This window comes from Heptranchias perlo, chromosome 16 (assembly GCF_035084215.1).
Source record: "Heptranchias perlo isolate sHepPer1 chromosome 16, sHepPer1.hap1, whole genome shotgun sequence".
Lineage (NCBI taxonomy): Eukaryota > Metazoa > Chordata > Chondrichthyes > Hexanchiformes > Hexanchidae > Heptranchias > Heptranchias perlo.
The window spans coordinates 62,595,579-62,618,814 of NC_090340.1; the positions used below are offsets into that span (position 1 = coordinate 62,595,579).

General features: G+C 48.9%; 1 protein-coding gene across 1 annotated transcript in view; it reads left to right on the top strand.

The window, feature by feature from the left end:
• The window catches only part of LOC137333824 (fatty acyl-CoA hydrolase precursor, medium chain-like), a 68,995-nt gene that overhangs the window by 36,855 nt on the left and 8,904 nt on the right, over positions 1-23,236 (top strand). Inside the window, exons 9-12 of the mRNA XM_067998184.1 lie at positions 386-460; positions 10,346-10,493; positions 12,297-12,446; positions 19,670-19,742. Of these exons, the coding sequence (XP_067854285.1) occupies positions 386-460; positions 10,346-10,493; positions 12,297-12,446; positions 19,670-19,742 (446 nt within the window). The remainder of the gene's footprint in view (positions 1-385; positions 461-10,345; positions 10,494-12,296; positions 12,447-19,669; positions 19,743-23,236) is intronic.

Consider the following 23,236-nt stretch of genomic DNA (forward strand, 5'->3'; position numbering starts at 1 on the left):
CAGTACTGACCCTCCGACAGTGCAGCACTCCCTCAGTACTGACCCTCCGACAGTGCAGCGCTCCCTCAGTACTGACCCTCCGACAGTGCAGCACTCCCTCAGTACTGACCCTCCGACAGTGCAGCACTCCCTCAGTACTGACCCTCCGACAGTGCAGCACTCCCTCAGTACTGACCCTCCGACAGTGCAGCACTCCCTCAGTACTGACCCTCCGTCAGTGCAGCACTCCCTCAGTACCCCATTGACGGGGGTCACCTTGACCTTCAGGTGCAGCCAGTTCCCCAGTCACAGGGGTATCTGCCCCGCTGTTGTAGTTTAACAGCCGACTGTAAACTGTGGATGCGCGTAGTGACCTTTGGCCTTAACCTTTGTATTCTTTCAACAGCGATTCAACCCGCCTGGCTGGGATGAAGGGATGGACCAGGAGACCTCAATGTCTGTACTCAGAGCCCTAAAAATGGTGAGGTGCTACCCAACCCCGCCCCATTGATTTGGAATGAACTGGTGCCAACCAAATTTTTCTGTCTGTTTAAGGGTAGTAATCTCTGGATTACTCCCAGTGCCACACACTAGTGAGTATAGAAATAGGAGGATAGAGCAGATGAATGCGTAGCTGGAGAGATGGTGCAGGAGGGAGGGCTTTAGATTCCTGGGGCATTGGGACCGGTTCTAGGGAAGGTGGGACCTGTACAGGTCGGACAGGTTGCACCTCAACAGGGCCAGGACCAATATCCTTGTGGGGTAGGTTTGCTAACGCTGTTGGGGAGGGTTTAAACCAACTTGGCAGGGGGATGGGAACCTGAGAGGAGATTCAGAAGGGAGAGTAACAAAGCTGGAAGTGGAAGGCAGAAAAGCAGTAAGTGAAATTGGAAGGCAGCGGAAACAAAGGCCAGCAGCAAATAAGGTCAAAATAGGAAAAAATGTTAAAAAGGCAAAATTAAAGGCACTTTATCTGAATGCACGCAGCATTCGCAACAAGGTCGATGAATTTACGCCACAAATAGAAGTAAATGGGTCTGATCTAATTGTCATTACAGAAAAGGGACTGCAGGGTGACCAAGGTTGGGAACTGAATATTCAAGGATATTCGACATTTAGGAAGGAAAGGAAAGGGAGAAGGGGTAAAGGAAAAGGAGGTGGGGTAGCGCTGTTAATAAAGGATGAGATCAGTACAATAGTGAAAAAGGATCTTGGCTTAGCAGAGCAAGGTGTAGAATCAGTTTGGGTGGAGCTAAGAAACAGCAAGGGGCAAAAAACATTGGTGGGAGTTGTTTATAGGCCACCAAACAGTAGTGGTAATGTAGGGCACAGTATAAAGCAGGAAATTAGGAGTGCATGTAACAAGGGTAATACAGTAATCATGGGGGACTTTAATCTACATATGGATTGGGCAAACCAAATTAGCACTAATACTGTGGAGGACGAATTCCTGGAATGTATACGAGATGGTTTTCTAGATCAATATGTTGAGGAACCAACTAGGGAACAGGCTATTTTAGATCTAGTGTTGTGCAATGAGAAAGGGTTAATTAATAATCCTGTCGTAAAGGAGCCCTTAGGGAAGAGTGACCCTAATATGACAGAATTTTTTATTAAGTTTGAAAGTGATGTTGTTCAATCCGAAACTGGGGTCTTAAATCTAAACAAAGGAAACTACGAAAGTACGAGGTCCAAGTTGGCTGTGGTTGATTGGGGAACTACATTAAAAGGTATGACTGTAGACAGGCAATGGCTAGCATTAAAAGAATTAATACATAATTTGCAACAAATATATATTCCTTTAAGGCACAAAAACCCAACAGGAAAAGTGGTCCAACCGTGGCTAACGAGGAATTAAAGATAGTATTAAATCAAAGGAAGAGGCATATAAAGTTGCTAGAAAAAGCAGTAAGCCCGAGGATTGGGAGCATTTTAGAATTCAGCAAAGGATGACCAAGAAATTGATAAAGAGGGAAAATAGAATATGAGAGTAAACTAGCGAGAAACATAAAAACGGACTGTGAAAGCTTCTATAGGAATGTAAAAAGGAAAAGACTGGTGAAGGCAAATGTGGGTCCCTTACACACAGAGACGGGAGAATTTATAATGGGGAATAAGGAAATGGCAGAGAAATTGAACAAATACTTTGTGTCTGTCTTCATGGAAGAAGACACAAAAAATCTCCCAGAAATACTAGAGAACCAAGGGTTTGGCGAGAATGAGGACCTGAAAGAAATTAGTATTAGTAAAAAAATAATACCAGAGAAATTAATGGGACTGAAAGTCGATAAATCCCAAGGACCTGATGATCGACATCCCAGGGTTTTGTAAGAGGTGGCTATAGAGATAGTGGATGCATTGGTTGTCATCTTCCAAAATTCTGTAGATTCTGGAATGGTTCCTGCAGATTGGAGGGTGGCAAATGTAACCCCACTATTTAAGAAAGGAGGGAAGAGAGAAAACAGGGAACTACAGGCCTGTTAGCTTGACATCAGTAGCAGGGAAAATACTAGAATCTATTATAAAGGATGTGATAACAGGACACTTAGAAAATAATAATAGGATTTGGCAGATTCAACATGGATTTATGAAAGGGAATTAATGTTTAACAAACCTATTGGAGTTCTTTGAGGATGTAACAAGTAGAATAGATAAGGGGGAACCAGTGGATGTGGTGTATTTGGATTTTCAGAAGGCTTTCGACAAGGCCCCACACAGGAAGTTGGTGAACAAAGTTAGAGCACATGGAATTGGGGATAATATACTGGCATGGATTGAGAATTGTTTTTTTTATTCATTCATGGGATGTGGGCGTCGCTGCCAAGGCCAGAATTTATTGCCCATCCCTAATTGCCCTTGGGAAGGTGGTGGTGAGCCGCCTTCTTGAAACGCTGCAGTCCGTGTGGTGAAGGTTCTCCCACAGTGCTGTAAGGGAGTTTCAGGATTTTGACCCAGCGACGATGAAGGAACGGCAATATATTTCCAAGTCGGGATGGTGTGTGACTTGGAGGGGAACGTGCAGGTGATGTTGTTCCCATGCGCCTGCTGCCATTGTCCTTCTAGGTGGTAGAGGTCGCGGGTCTGGGAGGTGCTGTCGAAGAAGCATTGGCGAATTGCTGCAGTGCATCCTGTGGATGGTCCACACTGCAGCCACGGTGCGCCGGTGGTGAAGGGAGTGAATGTTTAGGGTGGTGGATGGGGTGCCAATCAAGCGGGCTGCTTTGCCCTGGATGGTGTCAAGCTTCTTGAGTGTTGTTGGAGCTGCACTCATCCAGGCAAGTGGAGAGTATTCCATCACACTCCTGACTTGTGCCTTGTAGATGGTGGAAAGGCTTTGGGGAGTCAGGAGGTGAGTCACTCGCCGCAGAATACCCAGCCTCTGACCTGCTCTTGTAGCCACAGTATTTATGTGGCTGGTCCAGTTAAGTTTCTGGTCAATGGTGACCCTCAGGATGTCGATGGTGGGGGATTCGGTGATGGTAATGCCGTTGAATGTCATGGGGAGGCAGTTAGATTCTCTCTTGCCTGGCACTTGTCTGGCGCGAATGCTACTTGCCACATATCAGCCCAAGCCTGGATGTTGTCCAGGTCTTGCTGCATGCGGGCACGGACTGCTTCATTATCTGAGGGGTTGTGAATGGAACTGAACACTGAACAATCATCAGTGAACATCCCCATTTCTGACCTTATGATGGAGGAAGGTAATTGAAGCAGCTGAAGATGGTTGGGCCTAGGATACTGCCCTGAGGAACTCCTGCAGCAATGTCCTGGGGCTGAGATGATTGGCCTCCAACAACTACTACCATCTTCCTTTGTGCTAGGTACAACTCCAGCCACTGGAGAGTTTTCCCCCTGATTCCCATTGACTTCAATTTTACTAGGGCTCCTTGGTACCACATTCGGTCAAATGCTGCCTTGATGTCAAGAGCAGTCACTCTCACCTCACCTCTGGAATTCAGCTCTTTTGTAACTGTTTGGACCAAGGCTGTAATGAGGTCTGGAGCCGAGTGGTCCTGGCGGAACCCAAACTGAGCATCGGTGAGCAGGTTATTGGTGAGTAAGTGCCGCTTGATAGCACTGTCGACGACACCGTCCATCACTTTGCTGATGGTTGAGAGTAGACTGATGGGCAGTAATTGGTTGGATTGGATTTGTCCTGCTTTTTGTGGACAGGACATACCTGGATAACTTTCCACATTGTCGGGTAGATGCCAGTTTTGTAGCTGTACTGGAACAGCTTGGCTACAGACATGGTTAGTTCTGGAGCACAAGTCTTCAGCACTACAGCTGGGATGCTGTCATGGCCCATAGCCTTTGCTGTATCCAGTGCACTCAGCCGTTTCTTGATATCACGTGGAGTGAATCGAATTGGCTGAAGACTGGCTTCTGTGATGGTGGGGATATCGGGAGGAGGCCGAGATGGATCATCCACTCGGCACTTCTGGCTGCAAACGCTTCAGCCTTGTCTTTTGCACTCACGTGCTGGACTCTGCCATCATTGAGGATGGGGATGTTCACAGAGCCTCCTCCTCCTGTTAGTTCTTCACGACTGGATGTGGCAGAGCTTTGATCTGATCCGTTGGTTGTGGAATCGCTTAGCTCTGTCTATAGCATGTTGCTTCCGCTGTTTAGCATGCATGTAGTCCTGAGTTGTAGCTTCACCAGGTTGGCACCTCATTTTTAGGTACGCCTGGTGCTGCTCCTGGCATTCTCTTCTACACTCCTCATTGAACCAGGGTTGATCGCCTGGCTTGTTGGTAATGGTAGAGTGAGGAATATACCGGGCCATGAGGTTACAGATTGTGCTGGAATACAATTCTGCTGCTGCTGATGGCCCACAGCACCTCATGGATGCCCAGTTTTGAGCTGCTAGATCTGTTCTGAATCTATCCCATTTAGCACGGTGATAGTGCCACACAACACGTTGGATGGTGTCCTCAGTGCGAAGACGGGACTTCGTCTTGTTGACCGGAGGTCACCGGTTACGGTTACTGGCTTAGTTCAAAGAGGAGAAGAGTCAATTATCTCTTAACTCTCAATTCGCTTTATTCACGCCGTTAGATCATATACATATAGCTTATACGTCTGGTTAGATATAGACATGCAGTTTGCACCAGGTTATACAGTTTTATACCCAAACTAGGATCTAAACGCACACCCACTAGGTTTCTCTGACACTCCCTGAGTGATCACAGAATATAAAGGCTAATACCCAAAAAGGAGAGCTGACGCTGGCCAGGCGTTCCATTCTCTCTCTCTCTCGACATCGTCTCTATGTCCCTGACGTAGGTTCTTCCACTTCCGCGATGGTTGGTCTCCGGAGTCTTCGCTGGCTCCACGCCCGAGATTCTTCATTCTTATTCCGAATCTTATCTCTTCAAGCTGCACTGTCTCTCTCTCCCATTGGTTTAGGCTTGCTCGCCTAGTCCGTGTCTTCTCCTCATTGGCTCTGTCCCAAGGACTTAGGTAGCATTACCTCATTACTCCTTTTCTAAATAAGGACTTGCGTCTTATCACATCTCCTTTGTCTTTCACGAAACTTAGCTAATTCAAACCGGTTCCAGCCAGCTCAAGCCAGCGACTGAACTCAGGTTACTTCAGTTCAAAATTTGCCTGTGTGTCAGCCGTTCGGAATAAACTCAGTAGTTTCTGCAGCCCCTGGCCAACAGTCTCCACGAGGACTGTGCGGTGGTCACTTCTACCAATACTGTCATGGACAGATGCATCTGCGACAGGTGGATTGGTGAGGACGAGGTCAAGTAGGTTTTTCCCTCGTGTTGGTTCGCTCTCCGCCTGCCGCAGGCCCAGTCTGGCAGCTATGTCCTTCAGGACTCAGCCAGCTCAGTCAGTAGTGGTGCTGCCGAGCCACTCTTGGTGATGGACATTGAAGTCCCCCACCCAGAGTACATTCTGTGCCCTTGCTACCCTCAATGCTTCCTCCAAGTGGTGCTCAACATGGAGGAGGACTGATTCATCAGCTGAGGGAGGACGGTAGGTGGTAATCAGCAGGAGGTTTCCTTGCCCATGTTTGACCTGGTGCCATGAGATTTCATGGGGTCCAGGGTCAATGTTGAGGACTCCCAGGGCCACTCCTTCCTGACTGTATATCACTGTACCGCCACCTCTGGTGGGTCTGTCCTGCCGATGGGACAGGATGTGCCCAGGGATGGAGATGGAAGAGTCTGGGACGTTGGCTGAAAGGTATGATTCTGTGAGTATGGCTATGTCAGGCTGTTGCTTGACTAGTCTGTGGGACAGCTCTCCCAATTTTGGCACAAGTCCCCAGATGTTATTGAGGTAGGACTTTGCAGGGTCGACTGGGCTTGGTTTGCCTTTAGTCATGTCCGGTGCCCAGTGGTCCAGCCGGTTTTATTCTTATTATGACTTTTCGTAGCGAGATTTTACAACTGAGTGGCTTGCTAGGCCATTTCAGAGGGCGATTAAGAATCAACCACATTGCTGTGGGTCTGGAGTCACATATAGGCCAGACTGGGTAAGGACATTAGTGAACCAGATGGGTTTTTACGACATTCCAGTAGTTTCATGGCCACCATTATCGATGCTAGTATTTTTTATTCCAGATTTTTATTTAATTAATTGAATTTAAATTCCCCAGCTGCTGTGATGGGATTTGAACTCATGACTCTGGATTATTAGTCCAGGCCGCATGGATTACCAGTCCAGTAACATAACCACTATACTACCATACCCTTAACAGACAGAAATCAGAGAGTAGGAATAAACAGGTCTTTTTCAGGTTGGCAGACTGTGACTAGTGGGGTACCGCAGGGATCTGTGCTTGGGCCCCAGCTATTCACAATATATATCAATGATTTGGATGAAGGGACCAAATGTAATATTTCCAAGTTTGCTGGTGACACAAAACTAGTGGGAATGTGAGTTGTGAGGAGGATGCAAAGAGGCTTCAAGGGGACATAGACAGACTAAGTGAGTGGGCAAGAACATGGCAGATGGAATATAATGTGGAAAAATGTGAAGTTATCCACTTTGGTAGGAAAAACAGAAATGCAGAATATTTTTTAAATGGTGAGAGATTGGGAAATGTTGATGTTCAAAGGGACCTGGGTGTCCTTGTACATGAGTCACTGAAAGCTAACATGCAGGTGCAGCAAGCAATTAGGAAGGCAAATGGTATATTGGCCTTTATTACAAGAGGATTTGAGTACAGGAGTAAAGATGTCTTACTGCAATTATATAGGGCCTTGGTGAGATCGCAACTGGTGTTTGTGTACAATTTTGGTCTCCTTACCTAAGAGAGGATTTTTTTTTTTTTTATTCGTTCACGGGATGTGGGCGTCGCTGGCAAGGCCGGCATTTATTGCCCATCCCTAATTGCCCTCGAGAAGGTGGTGGTGAGCCGCCTTCTTGAACCGCTGCAGTCCGTGTGGTGACGGTTCTCCCACAGTGCTGTTAGGAAGGGAGTTCCAGGATTTTGACCCAGCGACAATGAAGGAACGGCGATATATTTCCAAGTCGGGATGGTGTGTGACTTGGAGGGGAACGTGCAGGTGGTGTTGTTCCCATGCGCCTGCTGCCCTTGTCCTTCTAGGTGGTAGAGGTCGCGGGTTTGGGAGGTGCTGTCGAAGAAGCCTTGGCGAGTTGCTGCAGTGCATCCTGTGGATGGTGCACACCGCAGCCACAGTGCGCCGGTGGTGAAGGGAGTGAATGTTTAGGGTGGTGGATGGGGTGCCAATCAAGCGGGCTGCTTTATCTTGGATGGTGTCGAGCTTCTTGAGTGTTGTTGGAGCTGCACTCATCCAGGCAAGTGGAGAGTATTCCATCACACTCCTGACTTGTGCCTTGTAGATGGTGGAAAGGCTTTGGGGAGTCAGGAGGTGAGTCACTCGCCGCAGAATACCCAGCCTCTGACCTGCTCTCGTAGCCACAGTATTTATATGGCTGGTCCAGTTAAGTTTCTGGTCAATGGTGACCCCCAGGATGGTGGGGGATTCGGCGATGGTAATGCCGTTGAATGTCAAGGGGAGGTGGTTGGACTCTCTCTTGTTGGAGATGGTCATTGCCTGGCACTTATCTGGCGCGAATGTTACTTGCCACTTATCAGCCCAAGCCTGGATGTTGTCCAGGTCTTGCTGCATGCAGGCTCGGACTGCTTCATTATCTGAGGGGTTGCGAATGGAACTGAACACTGTGCAGTCATCAGCGAACATCCCCATTTCTGACCTTATGATGGAGGTAAAGGTCATTGATGAAGCAGCTGAAGATGGTTGGGCCTAGGACACTGCCCTGAGGAACTCCTGCAGCAATGCCCTGGGGCTGAGATGATTGGCCTCCACCAACCACTACCATCTTCCTTTGTGCTAGGTATGACTCCAGCCACTGGAGAGTTTTCCCCCTGATTCCCATTGACCTCAATTTTACTAGGGCTCCTTGGTGCCACACTCGGTCAAATGCTGCCTTGATGTCAAGGGCAGTCACTCTCACCTCACCTCTGGAATTCAGCTCTTTTGTCCATGTTTGGACCAAGGCTGTAATGAGGTCTGGAGCCGAGTGGTCCTGGCGGAACCCAAACTGAGCATCGGTGAGCAGGTTATTGGTGAGTAAGTGCCACTTGATAGCACTGTCGACGACACCTTCCATCACTTTGCTGATGATTGAGAGTAGACTGATTGGCCGGATTGGATTTGTCCTGCTTTTTGTGGACAGGACATACCTGGGCAATTTTCCACATTGTCGGGTGGATGCCAGTGTTGTAGCTGTACTGGAACAGCTTGGCTAGAGGCGCAGCTAGTTCTGGAGCACAAGTCTTCAGCACTACAGCTGGGATGTTGTCAGGGCCCATAGCCTTTGCTGTATCCAGTGCACTCAGCCGTTTCTTGATATCACGTGGAGTGAATCGAATTGGCCGAAGACTGGCTTCCGTGATGGTGGGGATATCGGGAGGAGGCTGAGATGGATTATCCACTCGGCACTTCTGGCTGAAGATGGTTGCCATATACTTGCCATCGAGGGAGTGCACAAAGGTTTACCAGACTGATTCCTGGGATGGCGGGATTGTCGTATGAGGAGAGATTGAGTAGCCTAGGCCTGTATTCACTCGAGTTTAGAAGAATGAGTGGTGATCTCATTGAAATGTATAAAATTCTTACAGGGCTTGACAGAGTAGATGCAGGGAGGATGTTTCCCCTGGCTGGGGAGTCTAGAACCAGGGGTCACAGTCTCAGAATAAGGGGTAGACCATTTTAGGAGTGAGATGAGGAGAAATTTCTTCACTCAGAGGGTGGTGGATCTTTGGAATTCTCTACCCCAGGGGGCTGTGGAGGCTCAGTCATTGAGTACATTCAGGACAGAGATCGATAGATTTCTAGATATTAAAGGCATCAAGGGATATGGGGATGGTGCAGGAAAATGCCGTTGAGGTTGAAGATCAGCCATGATCTTGTTGAATGACGGAGCAGGCTCGAGGGGCCGGATGGCCTACTCCTGCTCCTATTTCTTATGTTCTTAAGCCGCAGTCTACCATTGCGATGGGTACAGTTACCGATGGGTACAGTTAGCGCTGAGTACAGTTTTCAACAAACTGTCATGTCCTTGACGTACTGGTAAACGGTCGAGTTCAGGACTGACCTCAGGAAGCTGAAAGAGGCTTTAGTGCTTGGTGCTGTCCCCAGGTCGAGAAGTGGAGGCAGAAACTCTGCAGGTGGTCAGATGGTGCGATGGGGGAGGGAGATTGTGACCTTGTGCGGGGGGATGATGGCGACGGGCCAGATGGGCTCCCTTATCTGTTTTGATCGTTGTGCCATTGGCAGGGTTCACAGGTCCTCTCTGTGGTTCCTAAATCCAACGTTAATAATTGTCCTGTTGTATCTACGATAGGAGAGACTTACTGGGCGCTGGATTACCAGTGATTTGTGTCACAGATTTCAAAACTATTTCATCTGTTTGGACAAAGGACCATGTGATGACCTAATCTGAAAAAAATTGATCCAATAAATTGTGATAAAAGGTTCAAATCCCTGGGACTGAACGAAACACGGAACATTCAGAGTAAGAAGGAATGTCAGGAACAACTTTTACACCCAGAGAAAAATAGATTTGTGCAGTCGTTTACCAGGGAAGGATATTGAAGCAGACAGTGTATGTGGGCATGGGGCAGTTGACGGTTTTACTGGAGAGCGAAGGGACTGAGGGGTGTGGTGAGAGGGTGAGTAGGTGGGATGGAGATCGATCAACAAGGGGATGGGCTTCTTGGACTGGTGATCTTTACCTGTTGCCTAAAATCCTGAGTTCCAAAGCTCACTTGAGTGATGGCTATTGAATAAAGTTCATCCTATTGTCCCATGGATTCTTTTTGTTGGACTAACTTTGTTCAATTCTGTGACTACAGTTTAAAGAAGAGGATCATCTCCAGTGGGCCTTTGAGGAATATATGGGAGACACGCAGGACAAGATTGAGATCCGAGACCTGCACCTTGAGCTGGTCGGCGATTTATTTATGTTGGTGCCGACTATCCGAGATGCCAGATTCCACAGAGGTGCAAAATCCAAGGAAAAATCCCTTTCCCCATCGTCTATTCCCAAACCTTTCCTCCAGACTTCCCACCACGGTCCTTGGGTTAACCATGAGTTCTCCTCCATTGAAGGGAGTGAGATGGTGTGGGACATTATCCTCTTCTGGTCCGCTACTGAATCTCTTGAGCTGCTCCCCCTCTCCCCACCCCCAACCCCAAATGCAGAGCAAACCCTTTCTAGAGTTGGGGTGGCCTCTGACTAGCTCGCTGAGACCCGTCCTGCTAAAGCCTCCCTCCGCTGGGCAACTAGAAGGTTCCGGGCTCCGTGTGGAGTTAAACAATAAGAAGCGAGATGGAGGCGGGTCAGTGGGAATTGACGTCGAGGTGATGTTTAATTATGGGTTGTCTATGTCAGTGAGAAACCCATACATAATGTTTGATCAGAGGCTGAGGGATATGACAAACCAAGAAGGTCCCGGTATCAGTCTCCCCCCAGCCTTGCGGAGTGAGACGATCCCAGCCAGGATATCAATAGAGGAACTCCACCTGGCATCAGTGCCAGAGAGGAGCAAAGCCAACGAACCAGATCACTGATCATGGTCCAGTGACCCCTGGGTTAGAGAGAGGGGGAATCAGCCAGGGTTCCTGCTCCTGATCACAGCCCAGTGACCCCTGGGTTAGAGAGAGGGGAAATCAGCCAGGGTTCCTGCTCCTGATCACAGCCCAGTGACCCCTGGGTTAGAGAGAGGGGAAATCAGCCAGGGTTCCTGCTCCTGATCACAGCCCAGTGACCCCTGGGTTAGAGAGAGGGGAAATCAGCCAGGGTTCCTGCTCCTGACCACAGCCCAGTGACACCTGGGTTAGAGAGAGGGGAAATCAGCCAGGGTTCCTGCTCCTGATCACTGTCCAGTGACCCCTGGGTTAGAGAGAGGGGAAATCAGCCAGGGTTCCTGCTCCTGATCACTGTCCAGTGACCCCTGGGTTAGAGAGAGGGGGAATCAGCTAGGGTTCCTGCTCCTGATCACTGACCCGTGACCCCTGATGGAAAGTGCGCCTGTGGAAATCTGGTGAGTACAGGATGGGGCTCAGCCGTGATGCCTTCTCCAGTGGAATAGCCTGTTGGCACTCTCTGATCCAGGCGCGTATGAAGAATGGAGAATTGTCCCAGGTGTGAGAGGGCAGCTGGTACACATACAATCATACAGCACAGAAGGAGGACATTCGGCCCATCATGCCTGTGCAGCTCTTTTGAAAGATCTATCCAATTAGTCCCACTCCCCCTATTCTTTCCTCATAGCCCTGCAAATTTTTCCTTTTCAAGTATATAGCCAATTCCCTTTGGAAAATTATTATTGAATTTGCTCCCACTGCCCTTTCAGGCAGCGCATTCCAGATCAGAACATAGAAACATAGAAAATAGGAGCAGGAGTAGGCCATTCAGCCCTTCGAGCCTGCTCTGCCATTCAATATGATCATGGCTGATCCTCTATCTCAATACCATATTCCCGCTCTCTCCCCATACCCCTTGATGCCTTCTGTGTATAGAAATCTATCCAGCTCCTTCTTAAGTAACAACTCGCTGCATTAAAAAAAAATTCTCCTCATCTCCCCTCTGGTTCTTTTGCCAATTATTTTAAATCTGTGTCCTCTGGTTACTGACCCTCCTGCCACTGGAAACAGTTTCTCCTTATTTACTCTATCAAAACCCTTCATAATTATGAACACCTCCATTAAACCTCCCCTTCACCTTCTCTGCTGTAAGGAGAACAACCTCTCGAATCTCTCCATGTAAGTTGATCGATTAATTTTTCCGTCTGCTCTCCTCAGATGTCGGGAACTCTGTCTTCCTGTACGAGTTCCAGCACAGGCCGAATATATTTGCAACCAGCCGGCCCGAGTTTGTTAAGTCTGACCATGGGGATGAGCTTGGATTTGTGTTTGGTGCTGTCTTCTGGAATGGTGATTTTGTTTTGCGAGGTGAGAAATGAACCAGAAGTTTGCTGGTTTTAGGCACATCTCCATTTAATGTTCAACAGTGCAGTGTGTTCTGTTTTGATTGACATCGGGGGGGCCGGGGTGTGACAAGTCCCTGTGATGCGATGGTGCCCTGAATAAAATGTCTCCTCAAAAAAACGCTGTTTGATTAACTCAACACAAAAGCTGGGTAAATATCCGACGAGTGTTGGATTTACGAACATACGAAATTGACGGGCAGGAAAAGACCAGCTGGTCCATCAAGCCTGCCCCACGCACCATGATGACCGGAGCATCGTGTCGAGACACTTCTCCCCCCTCCCCCCCTGTCACACCCACCCCCCCACCCCGCCTTCTCCCCTCCGTCCCCCACAATCTTCTGGGAGAGGCCAATAAGGGAAAAAATACTCTGGAAAATTCCTCTCCGTGCCTCTCAGGCGATCGAAACCAGTCCAGGGGATCACACGGACCGAGTGTTATCTATAAAGACACTGACCTTCTATATGATGCGATCTGTGCCCCAGTCAGGAACTGGTCCAGCTCCCTCTCGAAGGCAGAGAGTCGGCACCCCCCACACCAGCCGGGCAACACATTCCAAAGACTCACTGCTCTCTGGGAAAAGAGGAACCGCCCAACTCCCAGTCTATTCCCACTCTCCCATAGTCTAAACTCATGTCCCCTGGTCCTCCCCAACCTGTTAAACTGGAATAGTCTATCAATAGGGACACTGTCCAGCCCTTTCATTATTTCCCAATTGTTTACACCCACCTGAGAGGGTGGGCAGGGCCTCGGTTTAATGTCTCATCTGAAAGACGGCACCTCCAACAGTGCAGCACCCCCTCAGTCCTGCACTGGCAGTGCCAGCCTGGATTTTGTGCTCAAAGTCTCTGGAGTGGCACATGAACCCACAAACTTTCTGACCCAGCTGACACTTTGACCATTTGATTCTCTGTGTCCACACTCACCCTTATTCCTTTCAAAGCAACAAAATGATCTTGGTGTTATTGTGCACAGAACTAAAGGCACATGACCAATGAAGAGAAACCGTAGCCAAAGCTAACAGGGTATTCGGCTGTATTAGTAGAATTTTGACAGTATACAGGTCGCTGGTCAGACCGTATCTGGAGTACTGGGCCCAGTTACAATCCCCCCACATGGTGGGTGATATCATGGCCCTTGGAAAAGGTCCAGAGGAGAGGCACAAGAATGATTCCTCACTTAAAGAACCTCAGCTACTCCGATAGGCTCAAGGACCTTGGTCTATTTACTGTAGTAAACAATTTTACAACACCAAGTTATAGTCCAGCAATTTTATTTGAAAATCACAAGCTTTCGGAGGCTTCCTCCTTCCTCAGGTGAATGTCAAGAAATCCTCAAAACTTTCGCATTTATAAATCACAGAACAATACCTGGTGATTACAGATAATCTTTCCAACTGCCCGTTGCCAAGGCAATCAAAGGGTTCAGACAGAGAGGTGTTACCTACAGGGCCACCGAATATACAAACAACCAAAAAAAAAACAAACAGAGAGAGAGAGGCAGAAACATAGAAACATCCGGAAGGAAGAGAAAGACAGCAAATGACCCGTTATATTAAAAACAGATAACTTTTGTTCGCTGGTGGGGTAACGTGTAGCATGACATGAACCCAAGATCCCGGTTGAGGCCATTCTCATGGATGCAGAACTTGGCTATCAATTTCTGCTCGACGATTTTGCATTGTCGTGTGTCTCGAAGGCCGCCTTGGAGTACGCTTATCCGAAGGTCGGTGGCTGAATGTCCTTGACTGCTGAAGTGTTCCCCGACTGGGAGGGAACCCTCCTGTTTGGCGATTGTTGCGCGGTGTCCGTTCATCCGTTGTCGCAGTGTCTGCATGGTCTCGCCAATGTACCATGCTCTGGGGCATCCTTTCCTGCAACGTATGAGGTAGACAACGTTGGCCGAGTCACAGGAGTATGAACCATGTACCTGGTGGGTGGTGTCCTCTCGTGTGATGGTGGTATCTGTGTCGATGATCTGACATGTCTTGCAGAGGTTACCGTGGCAGGGTTGTGTGGTGTCGTGGACGCTGTTCTCCTGAAAGCTGGGTAATTTGCTGCGAACGATGGTCTGTTTGAGGTTGGGTGGCTGTTTAAAGGCGAGTAGTGGAGGTGTGGGGATGGCCATAGCGAGGTGTTCGTCGTCATTGATGACATGTTGAAGGCTGCGGAGAACATGGCGTAGTTTCTCCGCTCCGGGGAAGTACTGGACGACAAAGGGTACTCTGTTGGTTGTGTCCCGTGTTAGTCTTCTGAGGAGGTCTATGCGATTTTTCGCTGTGGCCCGTCGGAACTGTCGATCGATGAGTCATATCCCGTTCTTACTAGGGCGTCTTTCAGCGTCTGTAGGTGTCCATCGCGTTCCTCCTCGTCTGAGCAGACCCTGTGTATTCGCAGGGCCTGTCCATAGGGGATGGCCTCTTTGACGTGGTTAGGGTGGAAGCTGGAAAAGTGGAGCATCGTGAGGTTGTCCGTGGGCTTGCGGTAGAGTGAGGTGCTGAGGTGCCCGTCTTTGATGGAGATTCGTGTGTCCAAGAAAGAAACTGATTCTGAGGAGTAGTCCATGGTGAGCTTGATGGTGGGATGGAACTTGTTGATGTTATCGTGTAGTCTCTTTAGTGATTCTTCGCCGTGGGTCCATAGAAAGAAAATGTCGTCGATGTATCTGGTGTATAGCGTTGGTTGGAGGTCCTGTGCAGTGAAGAAGTCCTGCTCGAACTTGTGCATGAAAATGTTGGCGTATTGGGGTGCGAATTTGGTCCCCATGGCTGTTCCGTGTGTTTGGGTAAAGAACTGGTTATCGAAGGTGAAGACATTGTGATCCAGGATGAAGCGGATGAGTTGTAGGATGGCATCTGGAGATTGGCTGTTGTTGGTGTCGAGTATTGATGCTGTCGCAGCGATGCCGTCATCGTCGGGGATACTGGTCCGTGGGTACTGAGTTTTTGTAGGAAGTCTGTAGTGTCGCGACAGAAGCTGGGGGTTCCCTGTACGATGGGTTTCAGGATGCCCTCAATGTATCCAGAGAGGTTCTCACACAGGGTTCCGTTGCCTGATACGATAGGACGTCCGGGTGTGTTGACTTTGTGTATCTTTGGGAGGCAGTAGAAGTCTCCCACGCGGGGAGTACGTGGGATGAGAGTGCGTAGGATGCTTTGAAGGTCTGGATCGAAGGTCTTGATCAGTTTGTTGAGCTGGTGGGTGTGTTCTTTGGTCGGATCTGCGGGTAACCGTCTGTAGTGTTCCTGGTTGTCCAGGAATGCACAGGGTCTGCTCAGACGAGGAGGAATGCGATGGACACCTACAGACACTGAAAGACGCCCTAGTAAGAACGGGATATGACGCTCGACTCATCGATCGACAGTTCCGACGGGCCACAGCGAAAAATCGCATAGACCTCCTCAGAAGACTAACACGGGACGCAACCAACAGAGTACCCTTCGTCGTCCAGTACTTCCCCGGAGCGGAGAAACTACGCCATGTTCTCCGCAGCCTTCAACATGTCATCAATGACGACGAACACCTTGCTATGGCCATCCCCACACCTCCACTACTCGCCTTTAAACAGCCACCCAACCTCAAACAAACCATCGTTCTCAGCAAATTACCCAGCTTTCAGGAGAACAGCGTCCACGACACCACACAACCCTGCCACGGTAACCTCTGCAAGACATGCCAGATCATCGACACAGATACCACCATCACACGAGAGGACACCACCCATCAGGTACATGGTTCATACTCCTGTGACTCGGCCAACGTTGTCTACCTCATACGTTGCAGGAAAGGATGCCCCAGAGCATGGTACATTGGCGAGACCATGCAGACACTGCGACAACGGATGAACGGACACCGCGTAACAATCGCCAGACAGGAGGGTTCCCTCCTAGTCGGGGAACACTTCAGCAGTCAAGGACATTCAGCCACCGACCTTCGGGTAAGCGTACTCCAAGGCGGCCTTCGAGACACACGACAACGCAAAATCGTCGAGCAGAAATTGATAGCCAAGTTCCGCAACCATGAGAATGGCCTCAACCGGGATCTTGGGTTCATGTCACGCTACACGTAACCCCACCAGCGAACAAAAGTTATCTGTTTTTAATATAACGGGTCATTTGCTGTCTTTCTCTTCCTTCCGGATGTTTCTATGTTTCTGCCTCTCTCTCTCTGTTTGTTTTTTTTTTTGGTTGTTTGTATATTCGGTGGCCCTGTAGGTAACACCTCTCTGTCTGAACCCTTTGATTGCCTTGGCAACGGGCAGTTGGAAAGATTATCTGTAATCACCAGGTATTGTTCTGTGATTTATAAATGCGAAAGTTTTGAGGATTTCTTGACATTCACCTGAGGAAGGAGGAAGCCTCCGAAAGCTTGTGATTTTCAAATAAAATTGTTGGACTATAACTTGGTGTTGTAAAATTGTTTACAATTGTCAACCCCAGTCCATCACCGGCATCTCCACATCATATTTACTGTAGAGCAGCGTAGACTTAGAGGTGAGGAAGATGATGTCACCTTCTGTTCTTCTCTCCACTTTCTCAGTCCTCTTATCTTCCTTTTCCCAAGGTCGCAAGATTGGGCTTAACTAAATCTTAAGTTGGTCCCACACGATGCAGTGTCTGGGACTGGGACTTTTATGGTCTGGGATATGATCAACACGCAGGTGTCTTTGTTGGGGGCCCACTTTAGCCTTTCAGGAGAGCGAGCAAATGAACGAAATTCTCTGCTGTTCTACAAACTACATATTAACCCTTTCTTACCCCTTGTCTCCTGATAGTATACAAAAGTAAAATACTGCGGATGCTGGAAATCTGAAATATAAACAGAAAATACTGGAAACACTCAGCAGGTCAGGCAGCGTCTGTGGAGAGAGAAACAGGGTTAACGTTTCAGGTCGATGACCTTTCGACAGAGCTGGAAGAATCCGCTCAGTTCCTCAAATGTGACCCTGACCTGCCGGTCACTTGCCCCTTTAATTCCCTGTCCCACTCCCACTCTGACCTCTCTGTCCTCGGCCTCTTACACTGTTCCAATGGAGCTCAATGGAAGCTCAAGGAACAGCACCTCATCTTTCGATTAGGCACTTTACAACCTTCTGGACTCAATACTGAGTTAAGATCATAACCATCATTCCCATTTTTTCGGACAGCAGGTGCTGGTAATGGTTCTGATGTGACCATTTGCAGCTTTTTTTTTTATTCGTTCACGGGATGTGGGCGTCGCTGGCGAGGCCGGCATTTATTGCCCATCCCTAATTGCCCTCGAGAAGGTGGTGGTGAGCCGCCTTCTTGAACCGCTGCAGTCCGTGTGGTGACGGTTCTCCCACAGTGCTGTTAGGAAGGGAGTTCCAGGATTTTGACCCAGCGACAATGAAGGAACGGCGATATATTTCCAAGTCGGGATGGTGTGTGACTTGGAGGGGAACGTGCAGGTGGTGTTGTTCCCATGCGCCTGCTGCCCTTGTCCTTCTAGGTGGTAGAGGTCGCGGGTTTGGGAGGTGCTGTCGAAGAAGCCTTGGCGAGTTGCTGCAGTGCATCCTGTGGATGGTACACACTGCAGCCACAGTGCGCCGGTGGTGAAGGGAGTGAATGTTTAAGGTGGTGGATGGGGTGCCAATCAAGCGGGCTGCTTTATCTTGGATTGTGTCGAGCTTCTTGAGTATCGTTGGAGCTGCACTCATCCAGGCAAGTGGAGAGTATTCCATCACACTCCTGACTTGTGCCTTGTAGATGGTGGAAAGGCTTTGGGGAGTCAGGAGGTGAGTCACTCGCCGCAGAATACCCAGCCTCTGACCTGCTCTCGTAGCCACAGTATTTATATGGCTGGTCCAGTTAAGTTTCTGGTCAATGGTGACCCCCAGGATGTTGATGGTGGGGGATTCGGCGATGATAATGCCGTTGAATGTCAAGGGGAGGTGGTTGGACGCTCTCTTGTTGGAGATGGTCATTGCCTGGTACTTATCTGGCGCGAATGTTACTTGCCACTTATGAGCCCAAGCCTGGATGTTGTCCAGGTCTTGCTGCATGCGGGCTCGGACTGCTTCATTATCTGAGGGGTTGCGAATGGAACTGAACACTGTGCAATCATCAGCGAACATCCACATTTCTGAACTTATGATGGAGAGAAGGTCATTGATGAAGCAGCTGAAGATGGTTGGGCCTAAGACACTGCCCTGAGGAACTCCTGCAGCAATGCCCTGGGGCTGAGATGATTGGCCTCCACCAACCACTACCATCTTCCTTTGTGCTAGGTATGACTCCAGCCACTGGAGAGTTTTCCCCCTGATTCCCATTGACCTCAATTTTACTAGGGCTCCTTGATGCCACACTTGGTCAAATGCTGCCTTGATGTCAAGGGCAGTCACTCTCACCTCACCTCTGGAATTCAGCTCTTTTGTCCATGTTTGGACCAAGGCTGTAATGAGGTCTGGAGCCGAGTGGTCCTGGCGGAACCCAAACTGAGCATCGGTGAGCAGGTTATTGGTGAGTAAGTGCCACTTGATAGCACTGTCGACGACACCTTCCATCACTTTGCTGATGATTGAGAGTAGACTGATTGGCCGGATTGGATTTGTCCTGCTTTTTGTGGACAGGACATACCTGGGCAATTTTCCACATTGTCGGGTAGATGGTGGGGATATCGGGAGGAGGCTGAGATGGATCATCCACTCGGCACTTCTGGCTGAAGATGGTTGCAAACGCTTCAGCCTTGTCTTTTGCACTCACGTGCTGGACTCCGCCATCATTGAGAATGGGGATGTTTACAGAGCCTCCTCCTCCCGTTAGTTGTTTAATTGTCCACCACCATTCACAACTGGATGTGGCAGGACTGCAGAGCTTTGATCTGATCCGTTGGTTGTGGAATCGCTTAGCTCCTCTAGACCCATCTTTTGTTTCTTTACCTGTCCCATTCCCACCCTCCTTGTCTTGCACCATCATCCCTTTTGTCATTTAATCACTCCTGCCCACCATCCCATCACAGACCTTCCCTTTTGTTCTTCCCCCCTGGCTCTGAATTTGTTTAAAAGCTGCTAAATCTCTTAACTTCTTCCAGTTCTGACGAAAGGTCATCGACCTGAAACATTAACTCTGTTTCTCTCTCCACAGATGCTGCCTGACCTGCTGAGCGTTTCCAGCATTTTCTGTTTTTATTTCCCGATGGTATCTCACTTTGATGTGACTTTTTCTGCAGGAAACGTCACTGAAGAGGAGGTCACTCTGAGCAGGACAGTGATGGCTTACTGGGCTAATTTTGCTAAGAAAGGGTAAGTGAGGAGTTCGTATCTCAACGATCAGGAAAGGCTGAACAGGCTGGGGCTCTTTTCACTAGACAAGAGAAGACTGAGGGGTGACCTGATAGAGGCCTTTAAAATTATGAAGGGGTTTGATAGGGTAGACGTGGAGAAGATGTTTCCACTTGTGGGGGAGACCGGAAATAGGGGCCATAAATATAAGAGTCACTAATAAATCCAAAGGGAATTCAGGAGAAACTTCTTTACCCAGAGAGTGGTGGGAATGTGGAACTCACTCCCACAAGGAGTAGTTGAGGCGAATAGTGTAGATGCATTTAAGGGGAAGCTCGATAAACACATGAGGGAGAAAGGAATAGAAGGATATGCTGATAGGGTGAGATGAAGTAGAGAGTGAGGAGGCTCGTGTGGAGCATAAACACCAGCACAGACCCGTTGGGCCGAATGGCCTGTCTCAGTTCTGTAAAATGCTATAAAATTCTATGGGCGCTAAATTGGGCCGTGCAGCGCCCGTTGTTTCGGTGCTACACGGCCTCTCCGACACCCAAGATGGTGTCTTGGATGCGCGCCCACGTTTCCAGCATGTCGTGCGCCAGATGCCGCCATGGTATAGGCGTTAGCGCAGGCGCAGATAACGATTGCTGGAAGAAAATGGCTTCAATCAGTGTGCAACGCTGATTTAAAGTGATAGACACCATTTTGGGACTTAACACTCAACTCAACGCACAGTCTTAACCCCGACCATCTGAACGTGTCGTAGAGTGCCTGGAGGACCCCCCACCAGCGCTATTTAAAGGGATCATGCAGGATTTACAGATTAGTGGCTGGATTATTGCTTCTGGTTGCCGAGACATTTGTAACTGTTTTTGGAGGTCTCCTAGACTTGAATACTAGGACGCGGGGACATAGCCTAACATTTAGAGCCAGGACGTGCAGGAGTGAAGTTAGGAAATGTTTCTACACGCAAAGGGTGGGAGACGTTTGGAACGCTGTTCTGCAGACGGCAGTTGATGCTAGCTCACTTGTGAATGTTAAATCTGCGATTGATAGATTTCTGTGAACCAAGGGCATTAAGGGATATGGGGCTAAGACGGGTATATGGAGTTAGGTCACAGGTCCACCATGATCTCATTGAATGGTGGAACAGGCTCGTGGGGCTAAATGTCACTGCTACTTGCTGCCTCCTGATATGCGCCACCTTCCCCTGCAAGAAAGCGGGACGTATGTCTGAGTGATATGCCTGTCATGGTTGAATAGCTGCCAGTGTGTGTGGCCTGTGAGTTGTGGGCGGGTGGCTTGTAACAGTGGTAATGTGTGAGGGTGAGAGGAAGCATCTGATTGGAAGAGTTGAGTATTGATGGAAAGAGTTTATTGGTGTGTGGGTGATGGGGGTGTAGTGTGTGGTGCAGTTGGTCGGAGACACCACTCGACAGTTGACCTCACTCACCTTGACCACTCATGTCAAAGCATTGAACTTCTTCCTGCACTGTATCCATGTTCATGATGCTGTGCGCCTGGCATTGACTTCGTCCCCCGCTGCCTCCTACTGTCTTTTGGATACATGTCTGGAGGGCCTCTTGCTCCCCCCACCTCCCCCTGCGGATATAGGATGTCCCTCCTTCTGTCCACCTCTTACACCAAGGCCTCTAGTACATCAGCAGAGAACCTTGGTGCATGCACTCTCGCAGGTCTGGTGCCAACCCAGATCGGCAGATTGGTGAGGTCTGGCAAGCAGACTGGAGAATGTGGGATTTACCAGTGAGCAACCTTTATTCAATGTTTAAACATAAATCATCAGTGTACAAACATAGGGATGGGACCTGCATCTGTGGTTTTAGGTGTGCGATGTCTGATCTCTGTTCAGACTCCGTGCAGACAGTAGACAGCAAATAACAGGTACCAGCTACCTTTAAGAGATTTCTAAGAAACATCCTCCCTTTAAGAGATTGAGCTCCCCCCTGGTGGTGGAAAGGATGAATTGCATTGATCCCACGAGCAAGGCGTGGAATGGAACCCTGATTGCAGGAGAGTCCTCCGGCCGGCCGAAACATGAGTCCTGCCTGCGCAGGGACCGTTGGGCGCGGGATAATAGCACATTACACCCCCCACGCCCAAAAACGGCCCCTATCCAATTTTCTTTTTTCCCCCTATGAATTCAGCCCCACCTCTGTAACTGAGGGAGGCATTGTACTGATATGACAGGGGAGGGGTTGCTAGACTGTGTGAAGCCCTGTTGAGGGTGGGGTCCAATAGTCAAACGGCTGGAGTAGGAACCAAGAGTGTGAATGGAGAGGTTGATTGGTGCAGGGATTAACACACTGACCTTTCACCTCTGGGACGTTAGGGGCAGAAGGGGGAAAGGCCTTGTGACCCCCTTTTCTTTGGGTTCTGTGCAAAAAAATTGTGTCTTGTCCCTGTTAAAAAACTTGAAGATTTCCCCACTCTAAGTGTCAGCCGTAGCTCAGTGGGGAGCACTCTCGCCTCTTAGAAGGTTTTGGGTTCAAGTCCCACTCCAGAGACTTGAACGCAAAATCCAGGCTGATACTCTAAGCACCAGCACTGAGGGAGTGCTGCACTGTCAGAGGTGCTGTCTTTCCACTGAGACGTTAAACCAAGGTCCTCTCATGTGGATGTAAAAGATCCCATGGCATTAGTCAAGGAGGAGCAGGTGAGTTCTCGCCAGTGTCCTGGCCAATATTTATTTCTCAACCAACACCCAAGAACAGATTATCTGATCTTTATCATGTTGCTGTTTGTGGGATCTTGCTGTGCAAAAATTGGCTGCCGCGTTTCCTACATTACAACAGTGACTACACTTCAAAAGTCCTTAATTGGCTGTAAAGTGCTTTGGGACGCCCAGAGGTTGTGAAAGACGCTATATAAATGCAAGTCTTTCATTCTTCTTTCTAAGATTTGAAGAATTAGAGTGAATCAAACAGCAACAACAGGGATTGCTCATGTCCCCAATCAGAGTAGATCTTTGAGACAACTCAGAATGATTGGTGCACAATGTGACTGTTGGTTGTAGGGAAATACAGCAGCCATTTTATACACAGGATGATCCCACAAACAGCAAATGAGATAAATGACCTCCTGTGAAGCACCGTCGGACATTTTCCTACGTTAAAGGCACGACATAAATGCAAGTTGTTGTAATCTGGTTTTTTTTGGTATTGACTGAGAGCCCAACCACCCTCCGAGATCTCTGCCTTCCTCCGATTCTGGCCTTTTGCGCATCCCCAATTTCCATCGCTCCGCCATTGGCGGCCGTGCCTTCAGCTGCCTGGGCCCTAAGCTCTGGAATTCCCTCCCCAAACCTCTCCGCCTCTCTCTCCTCCTTTAAGACGTTCCTTAAAACCTACCTCTTTGGCCAATCTTTTGGTCATCTGTCCTAATATCTCCTTCTGTGGCTCGGTGTCAAACTTTGTCTGATAATCGCTCCTGTGAAGAACCCTGGGACGTTTTACTATGTTAAAGGCGCTATATAAATGCAAGTTGTTGTTGTTGTC